Genomic DNA, 25,894 nt, shown 5'->3' on the forward strand with positions numbered 1-25,894 from the left:
TCGAGGGGCAAAATCTGAGAGAAAGAGGGGAGTAGGGGAGGTACAAAACTTATGGTGTAGGAGTTGATCAGAACGCCGCACTGTTTGCTATGTAATGCGGGATGATGGAGCTAGGAAACTTTGGTGGGGCAACTGGCGCAAAGCTTAGGCAGGCACCAACACCAACGACATCATCTCGCGCCCGGGTTCACCGTGGCTGACACAAAAATTTGGAGTTTGGCTCATCTTGTCCGTAAGACCTTACTGTACAAAACAGTCACAAGACTGTTGTCTAATAGTTGATCCCTGCATTTTCTGGCCACAAAGTCCAGGTTTTTCTGTCAACCCCTATGATTGGATACATTTGGTATACGGTATCAGGCAATCAACCCGCATGGCGTTTCGGACCTTCGATTTCTCCAGAAGGTATGACAGCCAGCGCATCTGCCGTCACCTATTTAAGTCTCACGCAGTCCTCTTCCTTGTGAAGCGTATGATCCGAACGTCGAAGGCATTGCTCCTGCGGTGCCACTCCTCGTTGGGAACTTCTGGCCGACTATCCCCCAAACTCCAGCCACTATGATCCACGTGTCCATCCCAGATCAACTCATAGGATGCATTCTTGATAGGAAACCTCCACGTCTTCGCAGCTTCGACAACCTGCTCCAGCTGCGCTCGTTTCTCCGTAAAGGTTTCCAGGACCAGCTCCAGACATTTCAAATCAGGCATTCGTCCGATTGTCGCCGCCCACCCTGGACTTCGGTCAGGGTCCTCGTCTGCAAAAGTGGGTGGATGGTTTCCCGAGCGACGTCTGTTCGCGAGCTCACGCATGAGTGCTGCCGTGGGTCGTCTGGCGAGAATACCATCACCGACGTTCGGATCAAGACCGAGGTGATGCGTGGGATCAGTGCTCGTTGGTGAATCGGTCCAAGCCCACCAGTCCGAGGATTCGATGCGCAGTGTGAGGTGGACAATAGGCCGAGCTTGAGCAACCCGCATAGCGGAAGACCACGGCAGGTGGAGACCAGAAATGCCTCTTGATTCAATGGTAGCCTTGCCCAGCAGGTGCGAAAGGAAGTGTCGGTCCAGTCCCTCCTCTGAGGGGACGCAGCAGAAGCTTTTGAAGCAGGGTTTGAGCATCGAGAGGCTTGCCAAATTTTCCGTTGACCCCACGATTTCGTGCCTGAAATTTCCCGGAGCCACGTATATGCCTCGATGCCGCGCTTCTGGCTGCCAGCCTGATGGGCCGTGGAGATTATTCTGCAACGAATTTGGGAAACCCGGTGCCTTGCCTTCAAGTAAATATTGTTGAACTGTGATATCCAAGCTCTGGATAAGCGCCACCTGCCATGGATATGGTAGTCCTCTCGGTTCGTAGGGTATACGGTGATGCTCTCCCAGACTGTACAAGATGTAAGGGTTGAGTGAAAGTGGAAGCATCCATGTCTCGTGATAGACGGCTCGACATGTGAGGAGCAGGTCAGTTGCGATGTCGTTGCGTCGAGTTCCAATCATTCGCATCCGGAATCGCCTAGCATTTCGGTGTACGATGCTCTCGAACGAGTGAGCCTTTGAGTCAGTTAAGGCATACATAAAAATCAAGTCACGCAGCTCCTTTGGAATCACAGAGTAGAGCGGACAATGTGCCTGGTTCAACACTGGTTCATGCTCAATGTGCCACGCAAGTGGCTCTACGCAACGGCCTTGGTAGACGCATGGGGAGTCGTGGTTCCGCAGGAGACTTTGGCAGGTGGTGCATGTGCAGGCATTGGCCTTGTTGTTGGCTCCGCAGCTACAAATATATTTGGCTCGCTTTTTCCATCAGTCTACCATGACTCGGCGACGCCAAAGAGCGGACTCACCCGACTGTCATGTGTCGATCGCAGGTTGGATGGTTTGCGCGGCGGCAAAGGGGGAGGAGCACGATTACGGGATCTGAATGGGATACTCATCTCGGTCTGGCTGCAAGCTAAGGTGTTAACCTGACATAAAGGTGCAGAGATGGAAGCAATCAAGTGTCAAGTTTGAAGGTGGAGCTCCAGCCTCCTCAAATCGGCGCTTACATGGCGCTTGCCGAAAATTTCCGGCTTCTGCCTGATTTAAACCCTGTAAATTGCTCCAAGAAATCCTTTGAAGATGTCAACAAAATGAAATTGACGAAGTATCTCACCTGCCAGGACTTCGTGTACATGCACATATGGTTCGCACTTGAGACGTTCAATTTCAGCAAGCGTGCGTATGAAGATGATCTAAGCACTCATACAAAATAGGCGCGAATCCCGGTGCCGTATAGAAGTCGGGGAGACCTGGGTAGGTACACCGGAGTGAGGAATAGACCGGACGATTTGGCGAGGCTCATTACGAGGAGAGTCCGGTTCCTGTTCTCACCCACTGTGGTAATGAAAGTGAAATCGGTGGGGTTGTTGTGAAGAAACCACGCCGCTTGCAGGCGTATTGTTTGGCCCTTTGCGGAATCTCACAGCCGCTGGGCGAGCTGTGGAACGTTGCAGCATTGCTGTTCCCTTTTCACCCTAGTGATTGATTCCTATGCACTTGAGTGCCCATTTCCCATTGATGATCAGTGGAAAGAACTGAACAAGAAAAGTCCTCAGCGAAAGACCCATGCTTCCCAGGACTCAAAGTAATCCCTGGTCACGAGACCAGACTTATACCAATAGTCCTCCCAATGCATTTCTACAGCTTCACCATGCTATTTTCAGTCAATCTCGTAGAAGATATCAAGAAGAGCTGCACCTGGGCGCCACTTTGCCATGTGCCACCTCGGCGAACAGCAAAGACGTCTTCGTTTGGATAGTCCGAAGATGCTTCTGTGTATGGTCTTACATATTGAAGCCCCATGCAAGCTTGTCCTGGGTGTATTGGGAAATATTCTTGACATCAAAATCTTCGTACTGTACCCAGTCGTCCTGAAAATGTAATGGTGCCCACATAATGGTGCCCACAACGCAACCTGTTTCAGCGCAGGCATCGAAGCCGCAGCTTTGGCGAATGTGACAAGAAAGAGTCTCAGTACTTCATCGTTCGGTACAATGAGAAAATTGTGCACGAGTGCAGTAGTTCATCCAGTCGAAGTTTTCGTAACTAAATTCCGATTTTTCATCTTGTTCAGTGGTTTCTAGTGGGGGGTTAAGATTTGGTAGTGATCTCGAAGCCTTCGTGTTCTCCCTTATTATGTGGGCCCCGAAAGCATCCGGATCCAGAAGGGGAAGCAACTGCTTTTCAAGGTTTGGCCACGAAGGAGTAGTCACATCGTTATGCCAAAACAAGCTATGATCAGCAATCACTTGTAACATCATTATGCGAAGCTGATGCGAAAGGAGACGGAGGCTGGTGCTGAAGACGTCGTATATGGACGGATGTGTAAGATCTGGCATTGCAAGGCGTTGGTATGTTTGATCGACGACTTCAAGAGGGAAAATAAAGTCCAGTCGTACATGACTTAGCTTCTGGAGTGTAATTCCGATAGAGTTGAACGCTTGTGCAAAGTCGCGGCGAGAGTCTCAACAGGGTCCAGCCCAGTCATATGTGATGTAGCGAGCTTCTTCGGAAGTTGTACCTAGCATCCAGTCATAGCCAACAATATTACATACCAGAAGGTTCAGGTTGGGTAGTTTCCTGGCAAGATCTAGAATTATGTGAAGGTCGAGTTTACGCAGAGGCGGCTCAGGCTTAAAATTGTAATTTGTTGACGTTCCGAGCTCAACGCGTAGAGATCGAACCGATCCAAGATTCGGGAGCGAGTCCGGAGAAATCAAATGTACGCGCCAGCTACTGAACGCGCGATGAATACAACAACATCCTCTAGCAATAGCTATTGTGGGGGTGTATATGATGAGCTCGATATTTCCGGGACCATTGTGACTACATACCAGCGCCGGTACACTAGTCTTCAGCTCAACTTGACGGAGGTATCGAAAAAATCGTCGTCCGCTATAGGTCCCCAGGAAATCTTCCACACTGTCTTGATTCGGTGTGTATGTGGAAAAAGCGCTAGAAAACCTTTCAGCTGCATACTGAAAAGGCTGTGAAATCAAAAGCGTGTTTTCAAGATCGTCGCGATCGAGGTGTTTGCCGATGCTGTCGACAATTTCTTGCGGTAGACTGTTCATAGTAGAAGGGTGATGGACGTGGTCAAACAGGAGATGGAGTCGCTAACGAATGACCTGATATGGTTCAGAAGAATGAGAGTTGAGAGTTGAGAGTTGAGAGTCCAGAGCGTACCGATATGTTGGGGGCGAGCGACAACTAAGGGGCGGCGTAGCTAGCGCAACGTCCGTGGGCTTACCTCCCATAATTCTACCCTGGGTCGCATAACTTTCAATCACCGGCGCGTTATAAGGAATGTATTTCAAGGAAGTTTTGACGCCAAAAATGGCGGGATTTTGAGGGCCTATCGCGCACCAACGTTGTTTAGTATCACATGTTATACCGGTACCATGACAACCAATTGATCAATCCGCCAGCGGATACTCCGATAGAAGCAATAACGCACAGATGCAGACCCACACAGTACAAGAAAGATGCGATTAATATTACATTTACATCGTTTTGCCACTTTCCTCCAGCTCAGGTGTAGAATGATAACCGCTGTCTCTACTCCTTACCCTCTCCAGCCGGGGAAGCTCCTCCAGCGCTTGCGCATAAAGTACCGTGCTAGCCTTCTCCCCTAACTCTGTCAGCTTACAGGAGGACCTCGTCCGCTTTGCACTCTTCCCAATCATCTCTTTCACGGTGACCGCGGGCGAAAAAATCGTGATAGGTCCCGCCTCCGGCAAATTCGGTACTGACTGGGCGAGAAGTAAATTCTCCGGCTGCTAGAGTTCCAAATCCCCGTTGCCCATTATTACACCCCCATCTTTATCACTCACCGTTGCATAATCCGCTTTCTCGCCGCCTATATCGATGTTACTCGCCGGCGGACATGACGGCGGCACGCTCTTCCGGCTTGTTGCACTCGCGATCAGCGCGCCCCAAAAGTCCGTCTTGTCTTTCTTATCTTGCTTCACCTCCTTACAGTTGTCTGGCTTGACGATACCCTCGGTGGGCGGAGGTGGTAGGAGGGGCTCGATCGGCGGCAGAGTGACGACTGATTCGAGGGATGTGTGCACGCCGAATTGCTTGCCCCAGCGGCACTCGGAGGGGTAGTCGCAGGTGTTCCAGCAGTCTTTCCGAGGAGTCCGAGACCGCGTCATGCTCGCGGTGATGGCCATTGAAACATGGCTGTCCTCGATGGAACCTTCTGATGGAGACGAACTGGGGAAACACTCCTCATCTCCATAGATACTATCCTTCCTCCCGTACCCACTCCTCTTCCAACGCCCCCAGGTCTTCCAACCCCTATAGTCAAACTCACTTGCGCACGCCCGATGCCTCCGCACCCGCACGGCCCGCAGCGGCCTCCGCCAGCTCTTCACCTCTGTCACGCCTCCCGCACAAAATGTGTGGCCGTCCTCTAGGCACCGCCGGGTCACGCCGAGTGAATAGGTGCGGCGGCACCGATGGCACTGCCAGAGCCATTGGAGGGGGAGAGGTGGCGGGGAGGGCGTCGAGGGCGTGGGGAATGTGAGGGTGTGGGGCGGAGGTGGGTTAAAGAGAGGGAGAGGGGTGGGCGGAGAGAAAGGGGAAGGGGGAAGAGACAAGTACGAGGGTTTGAAGGGGGCCGGGTGGAGTTGGAAGAATGGCTTGGTCTTGGTGGGCATGATCTGCTGTCCTAGATGCTGAAATTGAAGGCGTGGATGGTAAGGAGATGTACGGTGGTTTGGTACGGATGGAATTGCTTCAAAGACTAGCATTGCTTTACTTCTCTTCAACCTCGATATGGAATGGTATGATATATGGGTGAGCGACGCAAGGTTCGCACCGACCAAACTCAACGGATCGTGCAGACAACCGCGGCAAAAGAGACACGACGAAGTATCGTTTTAGAGACTCGGGAACATTATTCATAATATGTGAGCACCATGATCACAATTAGCAACCGGAGGCCTCTTTGATGGAGATATGCCTTTGTTCGCGCAGCGCCTGTCTTTGTCCGCTTAAGAATAGCTTTGACGAATGTGCCATCTCTTGTCGCACGTGCGTGCGGTCTAGAATAGGGCGGGTCTTTGTTCGGGTCGTGGTGTTGGCAAGTGAGACTCTGGGCCTTAGAGGTGAGATGAGCAGCTGGAGCCGTGATCTGCATGTGCGAACGGACTGCAAATATTTGCAATATGGCGGTCTGGATGAGAGAGTAGATCAGATGATGGCCTTGGTGAGTGAGTTAGGGAGTAGGACCGGTTTAGACATCTGCAAAGTGGCTCAACTACCGAACAGCCCGTACATGCGTGTGACTGCTATGTCGGAGACCACGAGCTGCTGCGTAGCAATGGCAGCTTACAAGAAGGATCATCCTGAAGTTGTCAAAGTTTTCAAGAAACTGTCGGTGGTAAGCCGTCGTTGTGTTGACGTGCTTACTTGAAGTGGTCGTCTGCATCGTGAGGACAACATCTTGTTTTCGAGCTGATGCAGTTATACTGCTCTCCATCGAAGTAATACGAAGTACGTTAAAGCTTCGAAGCTGAGTGACAGACTGACATTCTCGAATGTGCGTGGGAAGCGGATACAGCAAACACCTGCTCAGCCAGTCCCTCGATAATTGACTTCGGGACAACCTGAACTCTCCTACGCGTGTCAGCGATGTATACCGTATCATCCGCATTTTACATTCACGCGCTGAACACCACCAACCTCCGCGGTGTCCTTGGAGCCAAGGCCCCTGCCCCTCCACTCCAGGTATCACACCATCTCAAATACCGAGATAAGCCCAACTCACATGCCGTCATCGACTCAAACCCAAGGACTGGACGCCCCAGCTCGCTATCACTCCCCGTCTCCTGATCGAAACCCAACACACCCATCTCCCTCTCCCACGCGCTCCATCCCCGTACATATCAAGCCACTAGCTTGGCGTGGACCGAGGCGTCCTCGCGTCACCACTCACGCGACGCGGGCCATCCAACCACCAGTGCTGGTGCTCAAGCCGTGCGAATATGCATGCGACGCGTCGTCGCCGTCCTAAGACTTGCTGCTGCGAGATAAGGTGACTTGCGCGCCCATACCACCAGTACATGGAGCGAACCGACGACCATTCAGCAGGTTGATGCGCGCGGCCGTGACATCATACATGGCGAGACATGGGTGCTAGCGAGCGTTCCCCAGGTTTCCAGAGGGAGGATGCAATGAATGTTGCAGGTGGAAGAGATAAGAAATGAGTCTTAGCGTGAGCCTGCGATCGTGCCAACACCTCATCCGTGCTTGGCAGATAATGCAAGTATGCGCGTAGAGCGAAGCAGAACCAGAGGATAGATACGGACATGTAGATGCAAGCGAAGAATCATGCGTAAGGTTAATCGTAGATTAAAGCGACATTCTGAGTAAAATATATGTACAGTGTATTAAAACGCGAGGAAAAGGTTTATTTGATGGTCGCTCCACCACCGACAATCAAACAGCCTCGAGCTTTCAGCGCATGACGCTTTTCCCATTGATAGAAAAGACAGACGCAAAGGTGGTATCTCGAACTCCAGCCAAAATGCTACACACAATAAAATCAAGTGAAGAACAACATCTGAACAGCTGAGCATTCAGTGCTCGAGGCTGTTCTTCTCGTTCTGAACGCCCTCAGGGCCTGCAGCGACCGCGTGGCGGTCGCCGCCGATGCCGGTATGGGCGCCATCGTGGCTGCTCTCGCTCGGTGCCTTGCCCTCGAGCATTTGACTGTGTTGGGAGATACCGTGGCGGTCGCCTTGAGGAATGTCGTGCTCGGCAGTGATCGGGTCGCTCTTAGCGGGCGTCCACGCCAGGTAGTCGCGACGGACCTCAACGTAATCGTATGCGAATTCACCGAGCTGGTCGTCGTCCATACCGAGGAGCTCAGCTTCCTCAGAGGCACGCAGGTGGAGACCAGGAATCTTGTCGATGGCGAAAGCGATGAGGGCGCTGACGACGAAGGAGTAGGCAGTGCAGGCGACGATGTACGCAATCTGGATGTACATCTGCTTCCAGTTGTGCATGATCCAGCCGCCTTCGATCGAGTTGACGCCGTCGAGACCGACAATGTAAGGAGCGGCAAAGATACCGTTGAAGATGAGACCGACCATTCCGGCGACACCGTGCTCAGCGAACACATCGAGGGCATCATCGATCTTGATCCAGAACTTGACTGCAAATCGTTAGCGACATTCGTGGCATTAGGTAGCAGCAAACATACTCTTGGTAGCAAAGTTAGCAACAATGCCAGTGGTGATGCCGAGAGCAACGCTAGCCCACGGGGTGATGAAACCAGAGGCTGGGGTAGCAGCGACGAGACCCGAAATGCATCCTGAGCACCAACCGACCATGGACCATTTGCGTGCGAGACGCCAATCGAGGAGAACCCAAGTCATCGCGGCGAACATGGCGGTCAAGTTGCTGTTCCAGCAGGCGACGGTTGCACGCAGGTTGGCACCGAAAGCAGAGCCGCCGTTGAAGCCCAACCAGCCGAACCAGAGGAAGACGGTACCGAGGGTGATCAACGAAACGTTGTGCGGGCGAAAGTTCAGCATCATCTTCTCCTGGCGGCGACCGAGAACCATAGAGTAGGCGAGGGCAGACATTCCGGATACGATCTCGACGGGACCTCCACCAGCGTAATCCAAGCCACCCCATGCGAAGAACCATCCATTTGCACCCCAAGCCCAGCAGGCAACGGGGCAGTAAACGATTGTGGCCCAGATCCAAATGAAGATCATCATGGGAATAAGACGACCGCGCTCGGCAACAGCTCCGACGATAATGGCGGCGGTGACGGCACAAAATTGCATCTAAGAGGACCGATTAGCTAGGGGAGTGAAGATAACAATTCGCACGTACCTGGTAAAAGGCATACAAAAGCTCAGGAACAAGCGGGCTTCCAGGACTGGGAGCACCAAGAGTGTTCATGAGCCCAAACCTCCGCAGATCTCCGATAAAACCGTTCGTGGCCGAGCCACTAAGGGCGAGCGAATATCCCCAGAAGTACCATTGGAAAGTGATGACGGAACTCGAGAACATGCAGGCCCATATCATGGAAAGCGCAGACTTCCTTCGAGCGAGGCCAGAGTAGAGGAATCCTAGACCAGGCACCATCACCATCACCATAGCGGCTGCTATGATGATGTAGGCCTGGTCGCCAGATTGGTACCATTGGTTCAAGTTCTCGGTGGCTAGAATTCACAAGATGGTCAGCTTTCTGCTCGTGATGTAGCTGTGAGGAATGTTGATGGCGGCCGCGGATCCGGCTCTTGTGTTGCGTATGCACGTGGGTGGTGACACGAGGTAAGGCACTCACCAGAATCTCCCCCGGTCTCTGAATTGGTCCCATTGAACTCAGTGGGTGCGCCCACCCAGGAATACGACATGGAGGGCGAGTTTGGTAGGCTTGGTATTGGTCTGGCAAGGTACCGGACAGCGTACAAAGGTCAAAGGAAGGTCGGGTGGTCGGTATGGGCTGGAGGTGAAGACAAGGGAGAGTGGGAAGCCGGGGCACTGTTATGATATAGTGACCAGCGTAATGGGAAAAACCGGAGCCTGTGAAAGGACGCGAAAGGCACGCCGGGGCCTTTAATGGTTGATCTCTCTCTTATCAGGGTGGGTGCTCCTGGCGCGTCTGGGAAGGCAAAATAAACGACTACCCCCGCGTTAGTAGATCTGGAGCTTTGTTCTTCTGGTGCCGGGTTTGGGCGGGTTGGCGTCACCGCGCAGCATGGACTGTTTTGCTCTTATCTCGCCCTGTTACGGTGCCGCTCTTTGCCTGCTGATAAGAGGCCTGGGTCTACGGCGCGCCTGCGACTGCCAAATGGCCGATCGCGCCCGCAAGAGGCCCATGGCGGGAGCGCCTCGCTAGTAAGCGGTGGGACCTGGCTTGCGGCGCCCAACGGTGACTTTGCCATGACGGTCGCACCAGCAGGGCCAGTCTCAGGTGCGGCGGGAGCTTTGGGGGTGGGATTTTGCTAAGGCGATGAGGTACACTCGAGATAAGGAATGCCACTACCGCCGGAAGCGGGCATGGCGCCGGCCTAAGCCAATCTCGAGTCGGTCCCTGCGCGGCTCGCCGCCACATGTCAAACGCCAGCAGCGGACGGCGCTACGAACCATTATGTTATTTCGTTGATGGCAGAGATAACCCTCGACAGACCTGCTCCGCGCGCCCTGGCCGACCTACCCTCGGTCCGGGGTCGCTCCACACAGCAGCCTGACCATTGTCGTGCTCGCTGCTGGCTGCTGTGTCCATCGCGACTCGAGAATGCACGCAGCCGCCTGCGCGGGCGCTGTACCACTCACGTGCTCGCGCCTTATGCCCTGTGCGAGGCTGCGTCGGTAGCACTCGTCTCCCAGGCACTGGTACAGATCGCCCCGTTACGGGGAGAAACGTTCCTGTCCGGTAGCGTGCTACCCCGTTCCAGAACTCAACTCGGCGAAGTCATCGCTGCGCCGCCCAAGGACAACTTCGATGGCTCCCACTCCCCACAGCCCCTTTCATGTAGGGCTGGAACATGCCAGCAATACAAGTACGAGAGCGCATGTAGGTCTGTGTGCCTGTCTTCCCTGTCGATACAACATTGTGGGCGTGGGCGTGCTCCGCCGTCGTGGAACGATTTCCCTGCAGGTCAGCCTGCCCCCGCGCCCCGTATTGTACGGCCCTGTATGTTCCGCAAAGGCAAGCTCAAAACCATGGGGAACCGTAATCTGGGTCCTGACCAGTGGGGTGCGGTTTTCGGGCGTGGAGCACGCACACCTGGCGTGGGACAGGTTTTCAGACAGTGGTGCTGAGGACGGCGACGCTCACATGGACCAGCAATGCTTGTACGAGTGTGCTATTTTCACTCACATGTGTTTCATTTTGTCTTGGAAAGCATTGACCAAAGTTGTCTGTGTTATCTGGCTTGCGCAAATGTGTGTGTAGCAATTACCTGACTATCGGAATTCTACGAGGTAATGCCGCCAGCCAATCCCGGCGTGTCCGACCTCGGACCTGAGATTAGTACATACGCTGTCTAACAATCGCGTGCCAAACGGCACTTGGACGTATCGGATCTTGGCCGCGTTCTCGTTTCGATATTCATCAGATGATATTATAAATGCCGCAGGAGTAAGCATAGGTGTTCAGGACCTGTGTCGGAGCTCACTTTGACTTTGAGGGGGGCACGACGCTCCGTTCAAAAACCAATTAGCTGCTCAAAGTAAGCAAACGTAAGCGGAGTATAGCCATCGCCCAGATACGTGGGCCCAGGGGTAATGTTGAACATTGTTGTCGTCACAAAGAAGCGGCACCGTAGCAGATGGTCGAGCTTTCGAGGTAGCTGTTGGGAACAGTGCAGTGTAGCAGAAAGATTTCGAAGATAGAATGTAGTAGTTCAAGGTGACTCTAGTCAAGGCAGTATTGGTATCCTTATATGATCCACTAATTCGTTGGGTACAAGTGCACCTTGGGTCGTGTAATCCTACCCAAGGGAATGCATCTTCTGGGATGGGCTGGGAATGGCATGTGGTCTTGGTCCTGTTGTCTGCTTATATTGAGAAGAATACTTTTTCATCATGGGTTCATTCTAAGACTGTTGCATCATGATCGATGCTCGAGCCAAAACCACGCGAAATGATCCACACAGCCGCCAAGCGAACGGTTAAAAGTGGGGCGAATGCCTGCAGAGGCGCGGGCGCTTGACCCCGCCAAGTCTTCGAAGGTTCCCCAATTCAACACCCTCCACGAGTGTTACCATCTGAGCGGAACACGCTGCTCCACCTGCGCAGCAAGCCTGCCACTATGGTTCTCTCGTTCATTCTGATTCAGAACCGCCAGTATGTGAGGCTAGTGCTCGACAAGAGCGGCACTGACGAAATCTCAGGGGGAAGACGAGATTGGCCAAGTGGTATGCGCCGTATAGCGTACGTTGCGACACTCGATGTTATGCACGCAGATACTAACCGCGTATAAGGATGAAGAGAAAATCAAGCTCAAGGGCGAGGTATATCTACCCTTGTCCACCCAGCTCCGCGTCCCCCGTCTTCTCAGCGGCTCACGAAGTCCTGCTGACGTTTCGCCCACCCTCCGCAATGCTTCGAACACGACATCTCGAATGGCAACTAACTCTGCTAGGTCCACCGCCTCATTGCGCCTCGCGATCAGAAACACCAGTCCAACTTCGTCGAATTCCGCAACATGTCCAAGATAATATATCGACGTTACGCCGGGCTATTCTTCTGCGCATGCGTTGACACAAACGATAACGAGTTGGCATATCTGGAGGCTATACATTTCTTTGTGGAAGTGCTCGATGCCTTTTTCGGCAACGTCTGCGAGCTGGATCTGGTCTTCAACTTCTACAAGGTGGGTGCCTCTCCCATGGCAGATGCTTGCGATGGAACTTTGCAGAGAAAGGCCGTATAGCTAACAGGCCGTAGGTCTACGCAATCCTCGATGAAGTGTTCTTGGCCGGCGAGATCGAAGAAACGAGTAAAACGGTGGTGCTGACACGACTCGCACATCTTGATAAGTTGGAGTAGGAGCTGGGTTAGCTCATATCTACTACAGACGGGATCATGGTATCAGATGGTATGCATTTGGAAAACACTGGCGCATAACAGGGACGAGAGAACTCGAAGAGGTCGAAGTTCTGGAGGAGCAAACTATCAGGTTCCGCGCGGATTGCGAGGCACCCGTGCTCCGCGGAGGAACGCAGTGAATGCGGAAGGGGTAGCTATGCTACAATCTCAGGTACCCATTTAGATGTCGAAGGAGGCTTTATCGAGCACGAAGCTTTTAGAGGATTGATTAATTAATTCAATCCAATGCTACCTTCCATGACCCATGGGGGATGCCACAAGAAACTGGACATCTGGAGTACACCTCGTCTTGTAAGACTCACTGTACGATGCAATCACAGAATTAAAAATGAACAGTCCGTCCTGATATTTTATAGCTCTGAAACTCTAGCCTAGTAGCTGACCTTGAAGCTACCCCGCCGCATGCTCGTTAGCGATGTGATAGTATCATCGTGTGTGATCATTGCGCTTCGTATGTGAAGCAGTTCGGTAAGATGCAGTTATCTATTCCGGTCCAGTGCAGGCATCCCTATGGCACGTGGCGTGACTTCCTGATGTTGTGTCGGCGACGGTCTCGATCGGAAGGTGCGACCATTGTAGTGCACGGGCCAGGGCTCGGTATGTTTGAACGTTGAACTTTCCAGATGCCAGATCATCCAAATTCAAGAGATTAACTACACGCCCCGCAAGGCCTCAGCTGCGGTTGTGCCTTGATATGCTCTGCCCCAGAACCCTTCCGCGACCCCCAAGTAACCCCTAGCTATCGCGAACCCAGTCACTTGCCTCCGCCCTAAACTTCGACGGTGAGCGCTCGCGCCGCAACCATGTCCGAGTTCACGATGTACCACGCCCTCGGACAGGGCTCGCCGAACCCGAATGGCCCTCCCCGCAAAGAAGAACCAAAGTTCCGGCCTCCAGTCGCTGCTGGCCCTACAGGATATCAGCAAACTGGCAGCCCCGCATACGGTCAAACCCCCAGTCAGTACGTAGGAACGCCGAATCAGGTTCCTACGCCAGGTCAGCAGCAAGGATACTTTCCACCGCAGGACCTCCCGCCGAGACAGGCCGGACAGTCTGTGGATACTTTGGCACAGCAAGTGGGAGGAATGGGGCTGGGAGCGGAGCAGACAGGCACCGTCAGGCACAAAAAGAAGGACCGGCATGCATATCACAACATCGAAGGACCGGCTGGCAGCCCGCAGGCATTCAACGGCATGCCGCAGAGCCAGAACGGAACCCCTAACCAGTTCCTGAACTCTCCCCAGGTTGGCGGGCCGCAATGGGCGCAACCAGAGATAACACCTGCAATGAACCAATTCCCAGCTGCTGCACCAATGTTTTCGCCTTCGAATCCCGCCACAGGCATGCAACATGCTGCGCGCACAGGCGATCAATTGCAAGGCTCGCCGGCCTCTTCACAGCAAGGTCGAGTGGACCCAGAGCAGATACCGAGCATTCCACGATCGCGTGACGCACCCGCAAAGTATTATCTGGAGCATGTATATCCTACCATGGAACATCATCTTCCACCACCAGCACTGACACCTTTTGTGGCATTCGACCAGGGCAACTCTTCGCCAAAGTTCGCCCGACTTACCTTGAACAGTATACCGAACAGCGCCGATGCCCTGGGCTCCACCCATCTGCCACTTGGTCTAGTTCTCCAACCTCTCGCCAAGTTACAGGAAGGCGAACAGCCAATACCAGTCCTGGACTTTGGTGATACCGGTCCACCTAGATGTAGGCGATGCCGAACATACATCAACCCTTTCATGCAATTCAAATCTGGTGGCAACAAATTTGTATGCAACATGTGCACTTATCCGAACGATGTGCCTGCCGAGTATTTTGCGCCTACGGATCCATCTGGAGTGCGAGTGGACCGATTGCAACGGCCGGAACTGACGCTAGGAACGGTTGACTTCATGGTTCCCAGGGAGTACTGGTCAAAGGAGCCCGTCGGGCTAAGATGGCTGTTCTTGATAGACGTGAGCGCAGAAGCTGTGAACCGCGGCTTCCTGGACGGCTTCTGCGAAGGTATCATCAGCGCACTCTACGGTCGCGAGAACGAGCAGTCCGAAAACGCTGGTCAGACCCAACGAAGGCTTCCCGAAGGTGCCAAGGTCGGCATTGTCACCTTTGACAAGGAGATGCATTTCTATAACTTGAGCCACAACCTGGAGGCCGCTCAAATGTTGGTGATGCCCGACCTTGAAGAACCATTTGTACCACTGAGTGAAGGGCTCTTTGTTGACCCGGAAGAGTCCAAGGCAGTCATCACATCCCTGCTCACACAGTTACCTAACATGTTCTCGGAATTCAAGAATCCCGAACCGGCGCTACTTCCGACTTTGAGTTCGGCTGTGGAAGCGCTCGCAGCAACGGGAGGAAAAATCGTTTGCTCTTTGGCAGCGCTACCGACATGGGGACCGGGACGGTTGTTCCTCCGCGATGATGGCAGCATGCACAACAATGACGCCGAAAAGAAGCTTCTGACGACAGAGCATCCAGGATTCAAGAAGGTGGCTCAGAAAATGGTGGAGAGCGGTGTTGGTGTCGACTTCTTCATGGCCGCACCTAGCGGTGGCTATTTGGATATTGCCACTATAGGGCACGTCTCAGCTACCACCGGTGGCGAAATCTTCTACTACCCCAACTTCCACTCCCCACGAGATACGCTCAAACTGTCAAAAGAAATCAAGCACACTGTTACTCGAGAAACTGGATATCAGGCTCTCATGAAAGTGCGCTGCTCAAATGGCCTCCAGGTCTCGGCCTATCACGGGAACTTCTATCACCACACCTTCGGAGCAGATCTGGAATTTGGAGTCATCGATGCAGACAAGTCTATCGGTGTCATGTTCTCGTACGATGGCAAACTCGATCCAAAGTTGGATGCCCATTTCCAGGCCGCGTTACTTTACACGACAGCCAGCGGCCAGCGCCGGGTGAGATGTATTAACAACGTTGCTAGTGTCAGCGAACGACCTGCAGAGTCGTTGAAGTTCGTTGATCAAGATGCTGTTGTGACCATCATAGCGAAAGAGGCTGCCGCTCGTATGGCCGAGAAGAATCTGAAGGATCTCCGTGCCGCGCTGACAGAGAAGACTGTTGATATCCTCGCTGGATATCGGAAGAACTTCACAGGCCACAACAACCCGCCAGGCCAGCTCGTTCTGCCGGAGAACCTCAAGGAGCTTAGCATGTACATTCTTGGCTTGGTCAAGTCCAGAGCCTTCAAAGGTGGCAAGGAGCCCACAGATCGGAGAGTGCATGATATGAGGCTACTTAAGTCTATGAGTCCATTGGAGCTTTCGCTCTATCTCTACCCACGCATTATCTCGATCCACAATCTGGACGAGAAGGACGGCTTCGCCAACGAAAACGGCCATCTCAGGATGCCGGAGGGTATCCGCGCATCCTTCTCGAAGGTAGAAGAAGGCGGTGTCTATATCGTGGATAACGGTCAGATATGCCTGCTGTGGTTACACGCTCAGGTGTCGCCAAATCTGTTACAAGACCTCTTCGGCGAAGGCCACGACAGCCTGAAGAGCTTAGATCCATTCGTGTCGACACTTCCAGTTCTTGAGACGCACCTCAATGCTCAAGTACGCAACATCTTGCAATACTTGGAGGACACGCGCGGCTCCAAAGCGTTGACTCTGCAGATGGCACGACAAGGTCTTGATGGGGCGGAGTACGAATTTGCACGATTGTTGTATGAGGACCGCAACAACGAGGCTCAGAGCTACGTGGACTGGCTTGTCCACGTGCACAGACATATCCAGCTCGAGGTACGTTAGTCTAGTATATATCATGACATGTGCGCTTACTGACTTGGTTCCAAAGCTCGCAGGACAGCGAAAGAAAGAGGACTCTGACGGCGGCTTAAGCTCGACCTTTGTAGGATTACGCACGCCATACTGGGGTTGAGGGCTTTTAGCGGATTATGTGTATTGCATAGCGAATCTGGGAGTACAACAGGCTTGAGTAGAACGATACGATTTATGGCATTGGAGATACATAATTACCTCTCCGTAACTATTGCATGACGTTGGTGGTTTTCGTGCCTACGAGTGGAGAGTCATGCCAAGATGTATCACGTGAATGTCAACGGAAAATTGACGGGCCGAACTACTCGCTTAATTCTAACCCACCAACTCCAAACTCTTGCAGCGCAGGCAGAACTTCATCGATACTAACACAGCAGTCGCCCATCATGCCTACCCGTCTGTCGAACACCCGCAAGCACAGGGTAAGGATCCCAACAACGCGCGCACCACGCTGAGACTGACGAAAAACAGGGTCACGTCTCCGCCGGTCATGGACGTGTAGGAAAGCACCGCAAGCATCCCGGTGGTCGTGGTATGGCTGGTGGCCAGCACCACCACAGGACCAACATCGACAAGTACCATCCCGGTTACTTTGGTAAAGTTGGTATGCGCTACTTGTAAGTCGCTCCCTATTACCATCAACTGGCGAAGCAGCGCCTAACACATCTGCAGCCACAAGACCCAGCAGAAGTTCTGGAAGCCCGTCGTCAACCTCGACAAGCTGTGGTCTCTCATCCCCGCCGAGAAGCGCGATGCCTACCTCACCAAGAAGTCCGACAAGGCGCCCGTCCTCGACCTCCTCTCGCTCGGCTACTCCAAGGTCCTCGGCAAGGGCCGTCTTCCCGCCGTTCCCATCATCGTCCGCGCCCGCTACGTCTCTGCTGAGGCCGAGAAGAAGATCAAGGAGGCTGGCGGTGTCGTCCAGCTCGTCGCATAAACGCGCACACCACACGGAGTCTACGGCTTATGGGAATGAATATACCTCTTCGGGTTGAACGGATACGGATAAAAGTCTAGTTTTGACTGTGGGCCTAGGGCTTGTGCTGCCGACTGGCGCGCAAGACTCTTGCAGCGTGGTGGCTGAGGAATGATGCCGATTCATAGAAATGAACGTCCATTCCTGAACAAACCTTTTCCGCCCGATTCTGTCCCTCGTGGACTGGACGCCTCCGGGTGTCGTGCGGTTCTGCTGCTTCAGCGGGGTCTCGCAGGGTCTTTGCATGTTTTTGTGATGTCTGCGTGATGTTGTTTCTGCTGTTTTTACGTGACCTCGTATCACCTTGCCATCTTCCACCAAACGTTAATGGCGATTACCATATCTCGCTCCTGAGGCTAGTAGTCGTAGTCCTGGTGTCGGTAAAGATCTTTGTCCAATCATGTTCGCCTCCCAAGCCCAATTGACTGAAGCGCGGATCGTGAATCTAGAGCTTCTTCCATCCGCACATCGGCACAATTGAAGTACACCAGCCGCAAGGAAAGCCCAAATACTTTCAGGAACCAACTGGTAGCCAAGTTTTCCAAAATACTCCTGCCATCCTGTATTTGCTACTTCGAGGAGTTTGTATTCCGAGATAGTTGTAGTTATTGTACCATCGATCGTATCCCTTCATGGTATTGTACAGGTCTGTCTTATCTTCGTTATTGCTTTCATCAAGATACTCGCAGGGAGGCCTAATCAGCAAGTAGTCAGTCATTGATCAATACAAGTCCCAGAATCGATTGTTTAACTGAACAACTGCATAGCCTCTCTATCAACGCGCATATCTAGCATTGCCGCACAAGAAATCGACGAGGACAAGAAGCTACCCATGCCAGCATCGCACTAGGTATCTCCTGCGGTCGTTCTGTAGTTGGGATGGTTCAGACGAAGGCGGTTGAGACGACGATGCTCCCAGAGCCACGGTTCACACGTGACTCATCCCACCGTTCTCCCACGCAATCTCTTCTCCTCGCGGGTCTAGTTACCTACGTGAGTGCCCTCCAGCTTGTTCTTAAATGACTCCGGTATTTCCACATGGTCGGTTCATGATGCCGTGTTGGGAGCGGGTTCCTGTAATGCTGGTAATACCTGGCAAAACAAGCAAGAGGCAGGTGCGGAGCGTGCGGTTCCTTCCTCATCAATATGCTCTCAACATCGGCAAGCGCTGGGTGGTAGTTGCCGTCTTAACATCCACGTCTCTCTCCCCAAGAATTGCTTGCGATTCCACCTTTGTTCTCTACAATTTACCATGATTAACCCGAAGTTGTTTTGCCATCGCTTCTGACCCTTGCTATTGTTTCGCAGCTCTTCACCATTTGCTATGGCATTCTTCCGCAACGCTGCTGCGACAGCGGTCATCGCTCTCGTCACGGCAACTTCCTCGTCCAAGCGTGGGCTCTGCGTCATACCACCTAGAGACAACCCTCACCACGCCGAAGACAACGCTATCTGGACCACAACTTCTGGCTCTCGCTCCCGCCTGAAATGGTATTACAACTACAAATCCACACCCACTGAGGGATATCAGGATATGGCCGGCTTCGAGTTCGTGCCTATGTTTTGGGGCGCCCCTGAAGGCGGCTTTACTGGCGATACACCCTTCCTTGACAGCGTCCGACACCAAGTCAAGTCCGGCTCGAATATCACCCATGTCCTCGGCTTCAACGAGCCTGACGGTCCCTTCCAGTACGGCGCTTCGAACATTCCCGCACAGGTAGCGGCCAAGGAGTGGAAGAGACAAATGGAGCCGCTGAAGGAGCAAGGAATCAAGCTGGGTGCTCCCGCTGTCACCGGAACCCTAGATGGCGCCATGTGGCTCCAGGACTTTTTCTTCTACTGCAACGGCACCTGCAACCCCGACTTCCTTCCGCTTCACTTCTACGGCAGTTTCGAGGCTATGGCCAGCAAGATAGGTGAAATGACTGTTGCATACCCTAAGCTACCGATTTGGGTAACGGAATGGGGCTACAGCCACCAGGATCTTCCCACTACACAGCACGCCTTCAACGAGTCGATCCGCATGTTTGATGACTGGAGGTGAGTGCTCTACCCCCTTTTAGTACTCCAATGTAGTATCCAACCTAAACTCAGTACCGCGATGTCCAACCTTTGTCAAAGGCAAACTTGAGAGAAGTTAACTGACAGCTCTGTTAGCAATATCACCCGATACTCATATTTCGGTGCGTTTCGATCGGACACCTCAAACGTTGGCCCGAATTCAGCCATGCTGACCGAGAAGGGCGAATTGACAGACATCGGGTCGTGCTACCTGGGTGGATCGAGGACCAACAAAATACCTCATAGCAGTTGGGCCGAACACTTGAGAGTGAAGGAGAAAACGATACGATTGGGCGCCCTTTTTGCTCTTGTAGGAGTACTTGGAGACTGGTGATTACTCTTGCCCACGTGAGCAGGCTGGCTGGCACACCACTTATTTTCCTTCTAGTACTCTGGGCATTTAGGGATGCTTTGGGGAATCTTTGGCCCCTCTGTTTGAGGTTTGGGGGAGCCGACATAAGCACGCAGAAGAACGACCAGATGACTAAAACAATGCTATTTCATCCCCCTCGCTAACGAACTTATATGCATCCAGGCCCCCGGCCGCGCAGTCCGTGAATTACAAAATATGCTGTCAGAGTCTATGTAACAAACCAGGAAAACCGTTTGCCTCGTAGGGTACAGATAGATACCACCCAGGTATATACGCCCGTTCCCAGCCATGCTATGCCCTCCTCAGGCGCATGCTATATGTCAGAGTCCGGACTTGCAGAGCTGTAAACCGTCTTTCCAACATGTTTACATGTACAGTGCGGTGCGGGATCCCTGCGTAGAAAATGTACAATGCAGAATTACTTTTGCTTTGGGGTATCGATGTCGCAGCTCAGTAGGCATGTCCCTGGTAACCTCCCTGCTGGCTGCCATGCGGCGCCCACTGGCCGCCATAAGATGTGTAGCCCGTCTGCTGGGTGCCCATATCGACGGAGGGCAGACGGGGCGCCCGCGCGTCGGGGCTGGGGTTACGGGTGTCGGCGCTGATGCCGCGGCTGTGGGTGCCGGTTCGGCCGAACCCAGCGGCGTTGTCCATGAGATGCTCGTTGTCGTTGTCCTGGAAGGGGCGCGCCCCGTGGTATTGTGTGTTTTGCTCGGTAAGTGGGATGGGGTCGTAGCGGTGGCCGCCAACGCTGATGACGGAGCCGCGCTTGTATTCTTGCGGGTCCATGAGGAGGGAGTTGCGGGCGTCCAGGGGAGTGAGATTGTCCAGGTCGCGTGCCTTCTCTGTGGGGTTGTCAGTGCCATGCTTGATTGCGAGTTGCTGGAGAGACTTACCGGCTTCCTTCCTCTTCTTCTTGTGGGGATTCTCCTTGCAGCAAATGACAATGGCGTTGACTGCAATCAAAATAGCCAGGAGACCAGTCAGGACAGCCTGCATGACCACCAAAACAAGACCTGTCACCGTCTTCGTAGTTTGAGCAACACCAAGTTCCTCGACGAAAATCAGGATGCAAGCGACCGAGAGGACACGAACAACCTGGATGATGATGTTGATCCAGTTTCCAGACTTGAGCGAGAAGGGGCGAGACCACAGGAGCAAGATCAGGAGCAGAGACTCGACGATGAGTTGACCGGCGACCTGAGCCATACCGTGACCGTCTGCGCCCGCGATAACGCAACCGCGAGCAAACATGTAGACGATCAGCGGGATGAACAGCCACCAGTAGCTCTTCTTGTAGTTTTCGTAGAAAATGCTGTACTTCCTCCACAGCTCCTTGTTCTCGTACAGGGCGCCGGGGTTGCCCTCCATTCTCTTGAACTTCTGGGCCAAACTCCAGATCTTCCAGGTGAAGAAGGCAAGAACAGCGGTAAATATCGCAAGAGTAACGCCAGCAAGGACTTTGGCAGCCCACGAGTCACCGTTCTTGAACTGATAGACACAGTAGAGGGTCCAGATACCGTAGAGGAGGAGGATCAGGTGGGTGATGGTCTTGGCCAGTGTCCACCAGTACCGCTTGCGGAAGCCAGTCAGGCGCTTCGGGAAGTTGCCGCACAGAGCCCAGGTCTCAAGAATGACCTTGAAGAGGAGGATGGCGACGGTGATGGAGGCGACGACAATGGCGAAAACGAGGAGTACAGTCATGAAAGTGTTGCCGTTGGGAATGCTTAGCTCCTGAGCGTACTTTTTGATGCCTTCACCGAGATCACCAAATTGGTTGCTCTCCCCGCTGTCGGTGCTGTTGTCATTGTTGACACTCAAGTCATCACGTACCCAAAGCGACGCAACCTCGATCGCGCGCTTTGTCATGTTTTGACCGGAGCTGGTATAGCTGACTTTCTTCAGATAGTCGACGCTGTCTGCTGTGAGATTGCCGCCGGTCTTATTACGGAAGGTATCAATCGACCGTTGTGCGCTGTCCCAGCCGATGAGACCTGTGCTGAAAGCGAAGTTCTTTGAAAAGCTCTGGTAAACGCTGGGGTACTTGACGCTCATCATTCCGTTCAGTGCCATGGACTGGAACCAGCCGATGACGTCGCCAAAGTTGGGGCTTGACGTCGCCGTGCCAGCGTGACCTGCGCTCGCGAGGGCTGACAAACTGGAGACAGCCAACGCACCGGCTGCGATGCCGGCTGCGATGTACTTGGCAGCAGGGACATCCATCGTCTTGCCGTTGCTGACTGTAGAGGTAATGCAGGCCAGTTGCGATCCATCTTTTGCCTTGAGCTGCAACGTAGCCTGGCTGTCCAAGTCCGGGACGTTGAAGGCGATGGCCGGGATCTTGTCCATGTAGGCGTCGGGGATGGTCTGGGTTCCTTGGGCACCGAATGTACCCTCGGGTACTGTAGATGGTCAGTCGGGGCGTTCAGATGGGCGTAACGGCCCACTTACCTGGGCACAGCTGTGGCACCTTGGTGTCTTCCTTGCAGGGGTCGAACTCGTTCTTGTACACCTCGATGCCGTAGGCGTTGACAACGAGTGTAGCCATGACTTCCTGCTTCTTTAAACTGGTACCAGACACGTCGAATGTGACCTTCTTTGTCGACTTGACGAACTCGATGTCCATCCTGTTGACCTTGATGTCGGCATCATCCTGGCACGAGGTGTATCCGGTAGTCTTGAGTACATCTGCAGCAAGGGCACCCAGAGGGGCTGTTGCCAGTAATATGAAGGGCGCGAGCATTGTGGAATAAGAGATGTGGGCTCGCATGACGTTCGTTCTTCGCCCGCGGGCGATCTACCGCCTACGAAACGATGGGATGGAAGGACGCGCAAGGCTCGGTCTGCGTCGACGAGCTAGAGAGAAGGCGATAAGAGAGTCGTGATACAAAGGAAGCGGGTGATTAAAAGGTGTAGGGCCGCAGGTTCAACCTGTGTGGTGCCGGAACAGGGTGCGTCGAAGGTGAAGATGGTGTCGAAGAGGCAAACAAACGAGAGAGAGGATCAGAAGACCAAAAGCCTTTGGTGTGCTGGCAGTTGGAGGAAAGCGAACGATGAAACGAGAGGTTGTCGGTTGCTGGAAGGGGAGAGATGAGCGCGTGCAGGTGAGGCAGCGACTGAAACCTGGTTGTCTTTGCGGACAGGGGTACGGACAGGCGCGACCGAAAGGGCAACAACGGCGCGGTGCTACCCCGATGGCCTTTGCTTCGACTGTCGAAGGATGGGTGGAGAGTTGGGTTCTGGACGGGCCCAGCAGATCTTTGCTGCAATATGCTGGCGAGGAGCGACGGTGACGAGGCCTCTGCGCGACACGAGCACGGCTCTTTTTTTATGCGCACGCAGGCAACATTGGCCACGAGCCTTGCGCCTCGCAGCTGCGAACTGCGAGGGCGCCTCCACTGGCCGCGGGCGACAGCTGAGGACTGCGACGCTGCACAGGAGCCATGTGGGCCTATCAGGGGGACCAGCGTACGCTAGCTTCACGCTGCCGGGAGCCATTCATCGCGCCCAGCGCCCGGCGTCCCGCCTCCACAGAAGCTGCAGGCGCCGCACAATGGTGCGCTGGCTCCTGAAACACCAGGCCTGCCCAACAACAACATTGAGTGCACGCGACGCCAAAGGCCAGCCGTGCTGGCAATGGCGGTTCTGCTCCCGCCGTTGCGATGCTGCCCCCGTTGTGCTCGGGCTGTGGCGCTGCCGGACAGGGCAGTTGTCAGGAGCAGCGGCGTGGCACCCGTGGCTGAGCCTCTCGCAAAAATAGACGGCCGACCACTGTCGATCCGCAGTCGCCGCCGCCCAGGAACCCGCCGTGCTTGTGATTGAAAGGGTCCTGGATGGACCTTCCGCCCCAGCACCACCGAACCCGACAATGGCCCTCTGTCGCCCTGCGCTGGTCGCGCGCTGCCGGCCCAGCGGCCAGCCAACGCGAGTGGCTCCACGGCTGTCGTGCCACACATCTGGACATTGCGCTACTGAAGGGGAGCCTGCACGGCCACGCTGCCACAGCGTTGGTTTATTGAATTGTGATGGGCACCCGTGATGGATACAATCCATGCACAAGCCTTATGTCCCAGATGTGTAAGCTGCTGCGCCTCACGGGTGTCTCTCGCCAAAGCTGAGCGGGACGATCCAACGTCATGAGCGCCCGCCCGTGTTGTGGCAGGCCAGCCACAGGCCTCGTTCAATCAATCGAGGCCTCGTTCCTGCAAATTATCTCCACATGCAATCAAACAAAAACACACCTCGTCCTGGCGAGAAGAATGCTCCCACGCTGCTGGAGAGTCTCGCTGTCCCCATCTCCCATCGTCCTGTCCGCCCGTCGCTGCCCTGAAGCCGCGTCAGCAACTGCATGTCTCGTATAACGGGTTTCTGGGCACACAAACCATATCCGACTCCTATATTGCCACGTCGGGCATAGGTGACGGGCGCCTAGCACCGTGTCTTCATACTAAGCTTTCAGGCTCTTGTCCGTCTCTTCAAAGCTACCAGCCTGCAGTACGGCCACTTTGTCTGCCTCTGTCCCTCTGCTGCTGTCCGCAAGCTCCAATCTGCCCACCAGTCGCTGCAGAGCCCTTTCCGTTCTATTCACCCTGTGGCCTTCGTCGTCTGGTACCAATGACCCGTTCGCCATGCGATCGTGAAGAGTCTCTGGAGCAGACAAGTATGCCAGCAACGCTGGCGAGAATGGTCGCTTCCTGAGTCTCGTCAGCAACGGTTGGCCTCACACGGGACGAGCAGAGTTCAATTGTATTCACGAGCATGCTGTATGCTATTTCTGGTGACCATGTTTGGGTCGCTTACTTGTTCAAGGCAGCCGCTGCCATTTCGAAGCCCTGTTAGATCGTAACAAACACTTTAGGTTGCAACTGACATTTGCTGTAGTCCACCATGGTGGACACAGGAAAGCAATTATATAATCTCATCCTGTGAACTTTGGTTATGCGCGGGCGAGTCGCATACGAACTGCGCAAAAGTGCGCACATTTGTGACCCTCTACACTCGAGTATGTCGCGAACGACGCGCAGATGCGCAGTTTCCCAATGGGTTTAGCTCAATACGCGCAGATCCTAGCATGCAGGATTGTGCACCAGAGCAAGCTTTCCGTAGTGTTTGGTTCTTTGTTTCGCCCATGTCGTTTCGCGGGACGTGGGGTGGAAGTTCGGCTGCGTCAGCATCTCCGCAATGATAGCTCACGGAAGCAGCGGAGTCTCCATTACGAGATTTGTAGCCCAGCAAAACCTGTGTGGAGGAGTAGCGACACCGTAAGAAATACACTATTGAAGATTATCATACCTACTACAACGGGTGACGTCATCGTGAGCACTCCACTCTTTTGCAACTTCCTGTCTTACTATACAGATGACTTCGTGCCTGCCACACCAATCTAAGGCTAGGACGTAAAGCAACAAAAGCTCTGCTCCAACAGCATCGTCCAAGCATAACTCGAACGAAGAACATCATCAGGATGCCGCCAGGTACAAGAAACACAGACGGTGCGCCTTCGATTCGCGGAGATACTGGATATATGCCAGTAGGTTTGCACACCGACTGGCCGAGCTGAACACTGATCGTGGAAGGTCGAGAACTATGGACTGATCGGGAATATGCGTACATCAGCACTCGTTGCTACCGATGGAGTAAGTACAGGACGCCCCACCAAGACCAAAGTAATAGCTGAATATTCGTGTCACAGGGTGTTGATATGATGTGCTGGTATAACTCACCACTCCAAAAAGTGAAGGCGGGCGCTAACGACTGGCAGGCCTGATTTTGATTCGCCCTCCATCTTTGCTCGAATGCTAGATAAAGACAAGGGAGGACATTTCTCGGTGGGCCCAGCAGCAGGTCAACTATACACAACGAAGCAGCAGTACTTACCCTCCAGCAACATACTTCAAACCCGGCATTTGCACGAAGATGGAGTCATGAACGTGATCGACTTCTTTCCGCGGCCAAACAGTGCCACGGCTGATGCAGCTTACCATGAAAAAGTAGTTCACGGTAAACAGCGAGGTGAAATATGCAAAGACCAGGAGCAGCGACCTGATCTAAAGA

At 53.7% G+C, this 25,894-nt stretch overlaps 9 protein-coding genes across 9 annotated transcripts; 4 read left to right on the plus strand and 5 right to left on the minus strand.

Annotated features, from left to right (window-relative positions):
* Positions 1–20: 20 nt before the first annotated feature.
* CC84DRAFT_1260655 (uncharacterized protein) lies at positions 21–1,983 on the minus strand. Its single transcript, XM_018185001.1, has 2 exons — positions 1,842–1,983; positions 21–1,791 (listed from the first exon to the last, which is right to left on the minus strand). The coding sequence occupies exons 1-2, from the start codon at positions 1,929–1,931 to the stop codon at positions 445–447; spliced, it is 1,437 nt and encodes a 478-aa protein (XP_018033874.1). The 5' UTR covers positions 1,932–1,983; the 3' UTR covers positions 21–444.
* Positions 1,984–4,814: 2,831 nt separating this feature from the next.
* On the minus strand, positions 4,815–5,699 carry CC84DRAFT_1218825 (uncharacterized protein; the record flags this gene model as incomplete). The annotated part of the gene is made up of 1 exon (XM_018183036.1): positions 4,815–5,699. One exon carries the CDS (start codon positions 5,697–5,699, stop codon positions 4,815–4,817), a length of 885 nt encoding a protein of 294 aa, XP_018033875.1.
* Positions 5,700–7,622: 1,923 nt separating this feature from the next.
* CC84DRAFT_1096436 (ammonium transporter-like protein) lies at positions 7,623–9,416 on the minus strand (the record flags this gene model as incomplete). The annotated part of the gene is made up of 4 exons (XM_018174667.1): positions 7,623–8,200; positions 8,249–8,840; positions 8,890–9,221; positions 9,347–9,416. The coding sequence occupies 4 exons, from the start codon at positions 9,414–9,416 to the stop codon at positions 7,623–7,625; spliced, it is 1,572 nt and encodes a 523-aa protein (XP_018033876.1).
* A 2,325-nt stretch (positions 9,417–11,741) lies between these two features.
* Positions 11,742–12,888, plus strand: CC84DRAFT_1165742 (Adaptor protein complex sigma subunit). Its single transcript, XM_018178787.1, has 5 exons — positions 11,742–11,853; positions 11,901–11,940; positions 11,991–12,020; positions 12,152–12,382; positions 12,457–12,888. Exons 1-5 carry the CDS (start codon positions 11,819–11,821, stop codon positions 12,556–12,558), a joined length of 438 nt encoding a protein of 145 aa, XP_018033877.1. The 5' UTR covers positions 11,742–11,818; the 3' UTR covers positions 12,559–12,888.
* Positions 12,889–13,066: 178 nt separating this feature from the next.
* On the plus strand, positions 13,067–16,621 carry CC84DRAFT_1165746 (Sec23/Sec24 family protein-like protein). The gene is made up of 2 exons (XM_018178788.1): positions 13,067–16,391; positions 16,447–16,621. Exons 1-2 carry the CDS (start codon positions 13,422–13,424, stop codon positions 16,528–16,530), a joined length of 3,054 nt encoding a protein of 1,017 aa, XP_018033878.1. The 5' UTR covers positions 13,067–13,421; the 3' UTR covers positions 16,531–16,621.
* A 195-nt stretch (positions 16,622–16,816) lies between these two features.
* Positions 16,817–17,367, plus strand: CC84DRAFT_1095403 (uncharacterized protein; the record flags this gene model as incomplete). The annotated part of the gene is made up of 3 exons (XM_018174614.1): positions 16,817–16,852; positions 16,902–17,047; positions 17,103–17,367. 3 exons carry the CDS (start codon positions 16,817–16,819, stop codon positions 17,365–17,367), a joined length of 447 nt encoding a protein of 148 aa, XP_018033879.1.
* Positions 17,368–18,311: 944 nt separating this feature from the next.
* Positions 18,312–20,065, plus strand: CC84DRAFT_853487 (uncharacterized protein). The gene is made up of 3 exons (XM_018187630.1): positions 18,312–18,399; positions 18,715–19,446; positions 19,564–20,065. Exons 2-3 carry the CDS (start codon positions 18,731–18,733, stop codon positions 19,799–19,801), a joined length of 954 nt encoding a protein of 317 aa, XP_018033880.1. The 5' UTR covers positions 18,312–18,399; positions 18,715–18,730; the 3' UTR covers positions 19,802–20,065.
* Positions 20,066–20,107: 42 nt separating this feature from the next.
* Positions 20,108–22,974, minus strand: CC84DRAFT_851702 (TRP-domain-containing protein). The gene is made up of 4 exons (XM_018187628.1): positions 22,292–22,974; positions 20,737–22,242; positions 20,449–20,685; positions 20,108–20,355 (listed from the first exon to the last, which is right to left on the minus strand). Exons 1-4 carry the CDS (start codon positions 22,608–22,610, stop codon positions 20,291–20,293), a joined length of 2,127 nt encoding a protein of 708 aa, XP_018033881.1. The 5' UTR covers positions 22,611–22,974; the 3' UTR covers positions 20,108–20,290.
* Positions 22,975–25,087: 2,113 nt separating this feature from the next.
* On the minus strand, positions 25,088–25,544 carry CC84DRAFT_854266 (uncharacterized protein). The gene has a single exon (XM_018187632.1). The coding sequence runs from the start codon at positions 25,451–25,453 to the stop codon at positions 25,151–25,153; it is 303 nt and encodes a 100-aa protein (XP_018033882.1). The 5' UTR covers positions 25,454–25,544; the 3' UTR covers positions 25,088–25,150.
* Between the last annotated feature and the right edge of the window lie 350 nt (positions 25,545–25,894).

The sequence above is a fragment of the Paraphaeosphaeria sporulosa genome, assembly GCF_001642045.1.
Source record: "Paraphaeosphaeria sporulosa strain AP3s5-JAC2a unplaced genomic scaffold CC84scaffold_7, whole genome shotgun sequence".
Lineage (NCBI taxonomy): Eukaryota > Fungi > Ascomycota > Dothideomycetes > Pleosporales > Didymosphaeriaceae > Paraphaeosphaeria > Paraphaeosphaeria sporulosa.